Source organism: Strix aluco, chromosome 8 (genome assembly GCF_031877795.1).
Source record: "Strix aluco isolate bStrAlu1 chromosome 8, bStrAlu1.hap1, whole genome shotgun sequence".
NCBI classification, from domain to species: domain Eukaryota; kingdom Metazoa; phylum Chordata; class Aves; order Strigiformes; family Strigidae; genus Strix; species Strix aluco.
The window spans coordinates 32670931-32682103 of NC_133938.1; the positions used below are offsets into that span (position 1 = coordinate 32670931).

Genomic DNA, 11173 nt, shown 5'->3' on the forward strand with positions numbered 1-11173 from the left:
CTACATACGTAAACCCCCACCTCCCCCAGTCTCTGAAGGACAAAAAAAAACCCGAGTGAAATGTTGTTTGCCAAACATCTTGGTTTGAACAGAGAAGGGCAAAAATTTCAGTTCCTTCTGAAGCCTGCAAAACTGCTCCGTGTTCTGTAGTGCAGTAGACTTTCTTGCACACAAAACTGCAACATCTGTCCTTCGTTGCACTGACCCTTGTGGTATTCAGAGCTTTGAAGGCAAAGTTACAACTGTAGTTGTAAGGGGTGGGAACCTGTCATAGCTTCTGCCTGTTCGACCATTAGAAACTATACCATGTTTTGCCACCTGTTCAGAAATTCTTCAGTGTTCAGGAATCTGTGTTTGTTCCTGATTTCCACCTGCAGAATGAAGCAAATAAGATCAAGAAGGAAGCGGAGGAGTTAGATCAGCTGATTGCCAGGAAGCTGAAAGATTATGAGGACTTGAGAGAAGACATGAAGGGAAAGGAGCTCGAAGTAAAGAACCTCTTGGAGAAAGGCAAGACAGAGCAGCAGGTCAGTTCTGTTTTGTGTGGGCTTTTATTCCCTGGAAAAAACAAAGGGAAACAAGTCACTGGCCAGATATGAAAGATCTGGTCTTAATCAGTCTTATCTTGGCACTGCTTGTTACTTACTTACAAGAATACTGAAGAATGGTCCTGGAAGGCAGATGCAAAAAGCTGGTAAAAGCAATGGCATTGAGGGTATATGGGAGAACAGGGGATATGGTGTCATCCTTGTATTCAGAACAGTATGCCAAAAGTACCTAAATTCACCTGGTTTCAGAGGAAGCATTGCCACTCAGGGATGAACACTGTTCTGTACGGCATTGGTGTTTCAGGCTGATCAATGCTTTTTGATGTACCTAGGTGGCCATCCTTCAAAAGATAAGAATGTGTTGATGCATTTTGTCTCCTTAGACGGCAGACCAGCTCTTGGCTCGAGCAGATGCAGCGAAAGCCCTGGCTGAAGAAGCTGCTCGGAAGGGCAATGGCACGCTGCAGGAGGCTAATACCATTCTCAGCAACCTGAAAGGTAAAGAGAAAGCACTTGCAGTGAATCCTTCGATTCCTGGGTGACAAGTCACTTGGCAGTAGGGTATCTTGGTTAAATGGGCCATCCTGTTGCCAGTACCTGAGTATTGAGTGGGTTCTTTTGGCCTTTTTTTTTTTTTTAAGAGAAAAAAAAAAAGTGTTCAGTGACTAGAAATCTCCTTCTGTTTAAGTTCCTTATTTACTGTCAGAAGATATGTAATAGGGAGAGTTGCAAGCCCCCTCCCCGCCCCGTTTGCTCTTTTTCCCTCTCATGTCACAAGGTGGCAAAGCCTGGGTAGCTTGGTCACAGAAGCATCCCAAGGCTCTTCTGGAGCAAGTGCTAAGAATCTGTTTTGCCCTTTCTTAGATTTTGATAAGCGGGTGAATGATAACAAGACGGCAGCTGAGGAGGCACTGAAAAAGATTCCTGCCATTACCCAGATCATTGCTGAAGCCAACAATAAGACACGCCAGGCGGAGCTGGCGCTTGGCAATGCTGCTGCTGATGCCCGCGAAGCCAAGACTAGAGCAGATGATGCTGAGAAAATCGCCGGTTCTGTTCAGAAGGTGAGTCCTCTGCAGTTCTGAAGCCACCCTCCCTCAGGTATTAGTGTGTATCACAGAATCACAGAATTGTCTAGGTTGGAAGAGACCTTGGAAGATCATCCAGTCCAACCATCAACCCAACATTAACAGTTCCCAAATCCACCAGATCCCTCAGCGCTGGGTCAACCCGACTCTTCAACCCTTCCAGGGATGGGGACTCCCCCGCTGCCCTGGGCAGCCCATTCCAATGCCCAACAACCCCTTCTGGAAAGAAATACTTCCTAATATCTAGTCTAAACCTTCCCTGGCGCAGCTTGAGGCCATTACCTGTTGTCCTATCGCTTGTTCCTTGGTTCAAGAGACTCATCCCCACGTCTCTGCACCCTCCTTTCAGGTAGTTGTAGAGGGCCATGAGGTCTCCCCTCAGCCTCCTCTTCTCCAGACTAAACAACCGCAGTTCCCTCAGCCGCTCCTCGTATAACTGTATATGTGTAACTGCGTAAACTCCTCTGTTCCAGTATTTCCTGGTGAGCCTTCTGCTCTACTCCCCACTAGGGAATGCAAAACATGGTGTGATAGGAAATCGGTGCATTTTGATGAAAAGGACTGAAGGAAGTTCTGCACCTTCACCACCTTTTTCCATTCTGTTCCCCTCGTTGGTTGTAGAGTGCTGCTGCTACCAAGGCTGAAGCTGACAAGACTTTTGCTGATGTGACGGGGCTGGCCAGAGAGGTGGATGACATGATGAAGCAACTACAGGATGCAGAAAAAGAGCTGAAGCGGAAGCAGGATGATGCTGAGCAGGACATGATGATGGCAGGCATGGTAAGTAGTGCTGGCTAGTGGCAGCAGTGGCAAGAAGCTGCCTTCTCCCTGCTGTCCTGGTGACGCAGGCTTTTCTTCCCACTGTCCTCTTGCAAAGACAGCGCTGGGTCCAGCCAGTATTCAATCTTCTCCAAGTTTTAAGTGGGATTGAAAACACGAGACGAGCAAAGGAGCTCCTCTGGTGGCACTAGCATAGGTTCCCTGCTGGATTTTGAGAGCCCGTTTTCTTAATGCAACGCTTCCCTTTTATTTTAACTGAAACCTGACTGTAGCCCTGTTGACTCTGATCTGCATTTTCCTGCAAAATCCTGCTTGGTTATCAGGGATCCCCATCCTGAAATAATCAGAAAGCTGATGACTTGACGGTTGTCAGTCTTCGCCAGCACTGTGAGAAAGGTCTCAGCGCAGGAGTGTTACCCTGGAGAGAGGAGCCAGGGGTGTGTGTGACTGACGGCTTGGGCAGACCCATGAAGAGGAGAGGCAACGGTTCCATAATCTCTACAGCCTTTTTTGTACTCTCATGTTTTATACTCTGCAGGCCTCACAGGCTGCCCAGGAGGCAGAAGACAACGCAAGAAAAGCAAAGAACTCCGTGAACAGCTTGCTCGCTGTCATTAATGAGCTGCTGGATCAATTAGGTAAGACTGTCCTTAACGTCCACACGCCTTTGAGTGTTCTCCTGATGCGCTTTCCGTGCCGGTGCTGTGCAAGGAATCAAGTGGGTCTGTTGGCTTCTAGAAACGGGGTTTGTGTGTTTTCAATGAGGACTTTGTTGGTTTTTTCTTTCCTGGGGTAGCCTCAGAGCTCGTTGTGCAATGTTTAGTACCGCTTTTCTGTAATCTGAGGACCATGTTTGAGGCGCTGAAGGTGTAACCCATTTGGTCGGTCCTGGTTTAAACGCCATTTCTAATGCAGAGATGGCCCGACGCAGGCCTCTGTAAGCACCCAAAATCAGAGTGTCAAAGGTTTTTTAATGGACTTTGCTATTTGTTTCTTGCTTTTCAGGGCAACTGGAGACAGTGGACTTGAACAAACTGAATGAAATTGAGGGTACCCTGAACAGTGCCAAAGACCAGATGAAAGGTAGCGACCTGGACCAGAAAGTGTCTTTCCTTGAGAGAGAAGCCAGGAAGCAAGATGATGCGATACAGGCCTACAACAGGGACATTGAAGAGATCCTGAAGGACATTAGCAACCTGGAGGACATCAAGAAGACCTTGCCGTCTGGCTGTTTCAACACCCCGTCCATTGAGAAACCCTAAGGGTGCGCTGGGGGTGAGGGGTATTCCCCTGGTGAGCGGTGGAGCGGTGGTTTGGCTATGGAGTGCCTTAACACACATTACCTTCTTCAAATCCCCAGCTCTTCGCTGCTCGCAGCCGCTGTTTTCTTTTCAAATCAGGATAAGTTGAAAGTTTTTTTATTTTATTTTATTTTTTTTTTTAAAGAGAAGCAAATTAAATATCCGTCTTTGGGCATCAAAGGGTTTTTTTATATAAATTGTCTTCCTGAGCACTCCGCCTTTGCCTCTTTCTCAGACACAGTTTCCCTTTGATTAGCGCAAGGATGAGAGATGCTCTGGACTCTTTATACTGTGGTTCAGAAATAACCATGTGAGCTGTGTACAGCAAGGCAAAACTAACCCTTCTTTCTCTCCTTTTTTCTCTCCTCAACTGTAAAATCCTCAGTCCCGGAGCTCTCTGTCCCTATGAAGGAAGGGGATGGCTACCAAAGTATTACTGTAATGGCCAGTATAGCTGCACTCATTCAGATCCCTCTTCCCAACTTCTAACCCTGTGAACTTATTTTTTTATCGTTAACTAGTGGCCAATCTGACAGCGTTGGTAGCCTTTGACAAAATAGCTGAAGCCTCTTTCTGAAATGCTCTCTGTGATGATGCATCACTCGGAGAAAAATGCAGCCTCTGAGAGGAGCTCTTTGGGAAGATGGGATTCTGGTGGAGTGGTAGGTCTTTACTGGTGGAGCGGAAGGTCTTGCTAGTCCCGCTCCTGGTTTGTGGAGAAGTTTTGGGTCCGGTCTGTAAGCAGTTGCCTGCCGGGTAGTCCAGGCCGGGAAGTATGGAAGCCATGAGCTGCGTTCCCATCCTTCCCATCCATAGGTGTTGCTACTGAATTGCCAGAGGATCTGGGGTTTTTTTAGGCTATGAATGTCTGATTGACGGATTAGTTGGTTCAGGCAGGAAAAATCTTGCTGAAGAGGGGAGCTGCTGTCCAGAGAGCTCTGATGGCAGCACTCGCCTTCACGCTGAATGTCTTTGAATGGGGAAGGAAGGGGCATGCAAGTGGAAATGAAAAGGTGTTTCTCCCCATCTTTTTCCTGAAGGAGGACAGTGGCATTTTTATATCTCCTGGCATTGCTCTTGCCTCTTGCGTGTTTTTAAGCTGGCAGAAAGAGCTGGAGCTTACTGGTGCCCTCCTTTCTTTTTGCCTACCGGTCTCCCGGTCACCGTAAAGCCACCGTGGCACAGGGACTTCAGGCCAGGCTCGGGTGGCAGGTCTGTATTTCACACCGCCACGACTCCCTGCCCAGGTCGTGCCTCCCAGCTGCTTACTGGTGCTGGGTGGGAGCTGCGGGGAGCCCCCCACCCCTCCTCCGGCCCTCCTCTGAGACGAGAGCGAGCATCCTCTGCGGCTTCCTCCTTGCCTCCAGCCTGGCGTCCCTCCCTCCTTCCTTGAGATCCAGTATATATCTATTCTTAAACACTATGCAACTTTGTACGTTTGCGTAGCGGGGAAGAAATTATTATCTGACACACACTGGTGCTATTAATTATTTCAAATTTATATTTTTTGTGTGAATGTGATTTTTTTTTTCCGTTTTTTTTTATCATGATTATAGTGTGAGGAAGTCTCTCGTGTGTGCGTATGTGTGTGTAAATATACTCAGCCATATTTCCAGAGTGGCACAGCCTGGCCTCCTCTATGTGCTTTCCCTTACAGCCATCGGGGCACGTGCAGCGTGTAGCGCTTCTCTCCGTATTATTCCCTTGGAGCTCGGTATTTCTCCTAGCTGGGCTCCTGCTTTCTTCCCTCTCCCGTATCCTCTGCACCCGTGTAGGCATCAGCAGTAGCCGCGTTGCCTGTTGGGTGGTCGCTTTCTACCCCTCCCTCCAAAGCCAGCCCTGACGTGTGGCGCTCACAGCAGCACCCCGCTCCGTGTCCCCTGTCCCCGGGGACGTTGTGCCGGGAGGAGAGCCGGGGCCGTGGCTTTGCAGCGGGGCTGTGAGGAGCTGTAGTGCTGGTGGGTGACCGGACCCAGCGTAGAGGTGGTGGGAGAGCTGGATTTGGGGACAGCTTGGTACCGCTGCGCGAGGCGGCAGGCTTGGCGCACCCCCGGGAGCGGCGCTGCTGGGCAGGGGGTGTTCCTGGCAAACCCCGCATCGCTCTTGTACCCCTTCTTGTAGAAATTCTCACAATTTACCAGCTTGGGGTTTCCCTCTGCCTGCAAACATGCCTAATACCCGGAGGAGAGCTTATCTGTGCTGGCCCACGCGCGTGGGACGTTGGGGCGGGTGTCTTGGCCGGCTGCTCTGGTCAGATGGCTGGCTGTAACCGCGTCACCTCTCTGCCAAGGCTGTGAGAAGAGCGGATGCGAAGATGCACGCATGCCCTGGCTGACCTCAGGCCTAAGGTTTCCTGCTTTCTTCTCCTTTTTTTTTTTTTCTTAAGCTGTTTTTAACAGAATTTTATTTTTAAATAAAAAATCTTTATAAGCGATCTCTTAATCACTACTGCATTACAGCCATTATTCATTGTATAAGTCCAGTTATTTCTTTACATAATGTGATGATGTGACAGCTGCTGGTGGAGTGCTGGATGTCACGGGCAATGCGTGACAGTCCCTTCATCACCTTATTCCTGACTGTGGCCCCCTCAGTATGTGCCTTCACTCCAGCTTTTTGCCTTAATCTGTGGTCTTGCTGTCTGGGGCGGTGAACAAAATGCAACACTTGCAGTTTTTATGTATAAAACAGTATTTCTTATTTATAATAAAGTCTGAATATTTGTAACCCCTTATACCTTGGCATTCTTCTGAGTATTGCTTTTTGAGGGGGGGGTGTGAGGTATTGATTGGGATGTGTCTCAGCTGTGAGATTCACCTCTCAATTAATCAGATGAGCTGGATTGGGGTGGGAGAAAGGGAAAAAGTAATTTGGAAATTCACGTGGTGGGCTGCAGATGGCCATAGTGATCATGGTTTTTCCCGTGTCCGCTGCTCCACTGGCATGGCTACAGTGAATTTTAACGCTGCTAGTTTTCCAGGCCTTAAAAAATGATTCTGTTGGTGGTGGTGATGCTATTGGAGCTGCACTGTCCTCCTGGAAAGCCCTGGGGATTTGGGGGGATGTTTCTTTACAATATAAGGTTAAAATCCTTTCTGCTTTCAGCTGAACACACGGAAAAGGATGGGGTTCCTGGCAAGCAAAATAAAAGCCCTAAATAAAGAAGCTGAAATTACTGGGAACTGCCATAGTTTGTTGTTCCATGGGTCCTGTCTGCCAGAGCCCGGGATACATTTTTATTCCTGAATTAAGGAAATTTTTAATGTTGGGACAGATCACTGTAATAACAGACCAGGCAGTTCTGCAATCACCCCCATCTTACAGCTGCAGACTGGATTTTATTTTTCTCAGCAGAGGAAAACGCATGTCTCATTAACTTGCATCAGAGCTAATCCTTCTCAATGGGTAAGTTCTTGTCATTTTTTTTTTTATTTTAGTTTGTCTAGCTTCAGCTTCTTGTTCTCCAACTATAATTGCCACTAATGCATTTGTTTTCTAAAATGTCCCTTTTTTTTTTTTTTTTTTTTGTGGCCAATATTGCTGTTGAGCAAATCCCAGCTGTTAAAATCTGTCTGATGTTTCAGTGGGACTGTAGGTAGCAGCTGGGGAGCACAATTGGGCGGTGGGACGGTGCTGACCTTGCATGGGTTGTAGCTTGATGAGGAGCCCCTTACCATTTTCAGGCTAAAATATTCAGCGTAGGAAGCAAGTCTGTGCCCTTTAGTTTATCTTCAGGTCACACAGCATCAGTACGTGCCCCAAAGCCTGGGCAAAATCCAAACTAAGGTGAAGCTATTGGCTCCTTAGATTTATGCTGAGTTTCTGAAACACCTCTGTGATGTGGCCTGAAACAGGAGTTTAAGGGCCATGTGCTACTATCCGCTGCAGGGAGGAGCAGACCCAAGGGAGTGTGAGAACTGCTTCCAGGTCACCAAAATTTTATTGACATTTTGAAGTCCAGGTATAAACACCGTCCTTAGATGTTCTCTGCTCAGCGTGGGCTGAGCTTGACCTGAAGGTGGAAAAGGAGGAACCTTGCTGAGGAGTCACCAAGCTGTGCTCGGGTGGCTTTTTTTTCCTCCTCTTAATTCCCTGTGGGTTTTCTCCCTGTCCAAGTTCAAGCTCCATCATCTCTCCTGTGCTCCCTGGAGAAGCAAGAGGCTGGGAGGGGGGGGCTTGGTGAGCGGGTGGCCATGGGAATGACTTGGACAGAAGGGTAAAATCATTGGGGTGCTTCTCCCAGCACGGTGAGAGAGCTGCTTGGGGATTCATGGAGGTTGGGGGCTTCATGGGCTGCTCTGGGGAGGCTGAAGTTCAGAGGACCTGACCTCATGGGGCTGCTCAGCCAGGTTCTCTCCCACTTCTGGGGAGGACAGAGTATTGTCAGGAGTTAGCAAGTGCTGGGAGCGCCTGCCTGGAGGAGGCAGCTCTAGCACATCCGTGAGGATCTGGGGAAGGAGAAGAGGATATACAGCTGTCACGCTGAGCCGGCGGTGTCCTGTGCTCCCCAGCTACAGCTCTGACATCTTGGACCACATTTAGTTAATCTTTCTAGTTAACTGCTGGGCTGATACCTTCAGTGTGCCCCCATCTGAGAAACATCAGGAATGCTGTGCAAAAAAATCCCGTGGAGGTCCCCAGTGAAGCCCAGCAGCCACGGCTGCAGGGCATGGGGGCAGATAGGGGAACAGGATGACACTGCTGCCTTCCCTCATCTCAGAATGTCTGTCTGTCTGTCTGTCTGTCTCACCCCTCGCTGGGACGGGCAGGGTACAGGTGAGGCAAGGCCAGACACAATGGCACTTCCTTGCTGTGCCACCACCCCTGCCCTGCCCTGCTTGCTCACTGCTGCTGTGACCCCTGCCTGCTCCCCTGCCTGCTCCCTTGCCTGCCTCTGCCCAAATCATTTCCTCTGCTCCAGCTGGCCCTGGTTGGCACCAGGAGTTTTGCCACCCCTAGGCAAGGGCTGCCCCAGCTGCCTCCCTGCACCTCTAGACCTACCAAAACCAGCCATAAAACCAAAATGTGCCAGCAGGTGATGTCTCCTGAAGGAAGCCCATGTGTTCCTGAGCAAGGAGGACACATGCACACACACATATATATGTATATATGTGTGTTGTGGTTGGTTTTGATTTTTTTTTTTTAAAGAATCAACTGCTAATATCACCATGCTTTTAAATCCTGGGTTATAAACCAGATTCTCTGTCTGGGGATGGCGCTGTATCGGGGAACCACCTCCGCACTGGCACAGGGAAGGCGGCTCGGTGTGCTGGCCCTAAACCTGATTTGAGAAGCCCAGGGCATCCATCTGGCAGGGGGGAGACTGAAGTCCAGGCTTTACAGCTGCACTGCACGTTTGGTGATATCGTTGTGGCAGGATCCCTGATTTTCCACGGCGAGGAAGTCCCAGGTGGCAGGATAAAGATCTACTGCCAGATGGAGGAGAAGCTCCTCAGGCTCGAAGAGGCCGGTGGTGAGTGGGTGTGTGGCGGCAAGGACAGTGGGCAAGCAAACAGAAAATAGCTCAAGATAAGCCACTGAAGAAGAAGTGAGGCAGCCTGTAGGAGCAGCCTAGGACCCGATTTGCAGGAGGATGTTGCAGCTCAGAAGGTCCCTTGCGGAGGGAGGCTTGGGGTGCCAGGTGGGCTGCCAGGACATGTACAACATCCTGGTGCTGTTTATCTGTCATGAGCCACCAAAACGGGTTTTCTCCCTTGGTTACGTCAATAAAACTATTGCTTCAGGGCTTTCACACACCCATCGCTTGTCACTGGCAGCCATCAGCAAAATTCAGATTATTATGTGGGTTTAGACTATCTTTGAAGTGGCCAGACTGATAAACTTGCCATCCGCTGTGGTGATCTCCCTGCAGTAGCAGCTTTCTTAGCTCTGTTATGAAGAATAAGCATAGGACATCTTCAGAAGGACTCTTCTTGGGTTGCAGATTAAAAGACCTGGGCTCTCCAGTGAAGAAATAATGTTTCATTGCAGTGCCTGATGAGCACCACTACTCTTCATGCCTCCCATTGCCTACACTTCTGCTCACTCAAAAAGGTAACAATCCTGTTAACCATGTTTATATGAGACCTTTTCTAACCAGTGCTGTCGTTGCAATGGGCAACATTTGCTCTGTGGAAGGTGGAGGGCATCAGTTTGTTCCAGGTCTGGTGTGTTTAGAAAATCAGGGCCCCAGAAAATATATTTTTGGTAGTCTCATGGAACGCATTCATGTGGTTTTCAGAGGTGATCTTGAAGGGTGGTGGAGGATGACGAGGTAAGAGTAACCTAAGTAAATATGCAGGAATGACTGGAGAGAGAGCTGTGTCAGTGCCTTGTTTGCAGAAGTGAAGGAAGAGGTGGGGTGATAACGGTGAGTTAGAAGGGGTAACACGGAGGAGCCAGATAAGGTAAAAGCTTCCTGATGGTGAGAGCTGGTCTTCCAGAAGAGAAATCAGCCAAGGACTTGGGCTGGGCAGGGTCCAAGGGAGCCACTGTACTGACAGTGCTGCTGGAGGAGATCAGTTTCCTGAGCAGAGGGGTGTCAGCAGGCAGGAAGGACACAGCAGAGGAGTTTGGGGCAAGTGATGGACTTTAGAGTGGAAGGGATTAAGTGTGTTTTTTTAGACCAATAAGTAGACCCTAAGAACTGCCATATTGGTGGGAACACCATAAGTGGTTTTGTCCACCTCCTAAAAAAAAAATATATATATATATATATAAAATTCAGATAAAACAACCTTGGGTGCCAAAACCCCCAGCGCATTTGTGAAGCTGGGTTCCTTGTTGTGAGCTATATTAAGATCCAGTGTGTGAAATCCAGAGGAAACAGTCCGTTTATAGAAGAGCCTTATCTCAGTCAGTGGAGGCTGGTAAACTTGGCAAAGGGAGGTGCAAAGATGTGGTGAATTTGGGCTGGTTGCACCCATGAGATCACCAGGAGCCGCAGAGGAAAGCCCTCTGAGTCAGCTCCAGGTGCATGAGTGTCTGGAGGCTGTTGGGCAGTGTAAGAGGCTCAGATGAGAACCTAAATGTTAATCACCTCAGGTTTGTTAGCTCTGAATTGAGCAGCGTGTCAGCACCATTGGGTTGAGTTTTGGTCCCTAATGCTGAAGGTGACCTGGAAGGCAACTTGTGTCTTAGACTGGGGGAAAAATTGTTAGGTGTCTTCATTCCATCTAAAGATGCTCATGGAGCACTTGTGGTCGCTTGTGACAGTAAGTGTCCCGTGATAGTAAGTAGGGGAGGTGCTGTGATGCAGCACAAGGGCCCATCCTTCCTTGTGACCCTCTGGTAGGCTGCTTTTGCAGGTCAGGCAGATGTGCCGGTGTTTCACTTATCCTGGTCTATGCAGGACTAAGAGATCTGTCTCCAAATTTCTCTCTTCTCCTGTAGAAGTGGTCATGTCCTCCTCCAAGGCAAAGGTGAGGAGCAGGGTGGAATTGGCCTTTGTGTCTTT

General features: G+C 48.9%; 1 protein-coding gene across 1 annotated transcript in view; it reads left to right on the plus strand.

Moving 5' to 3' along the window:
- The window catches only part of LAMC1 (laminin subunit gamma 1), a 69495-nt gene extending 63044 nt beyond the window's left edge, over positions 1-6451 (plus strand). The window contains exons 23-28 of the mRNA XM_074833093.1: positions 378-527; positions 932-1046; positions 1413-1612; positions 2258-2416; positions 2955-3054; positions 3422-6451. Coding sequence (XP_074689194.1) covers positions 378-527; positions 932-1046; positions 1413-1612; positions 2258-2416; positions 2955-3054; positions 3422-3678 — 981 coding nt within the window. The 3' untranslated portion in view covers positions 3679-6451. The remainder of the gene's footprint in view (positions 1-377; positions 528-931; positions 1047-1412; positions 1613-2257; positions 2417-2954; positions 3055-3421) is intronic.
- Positions 6452-11173: the final 4722 nt, after the last annotated feature.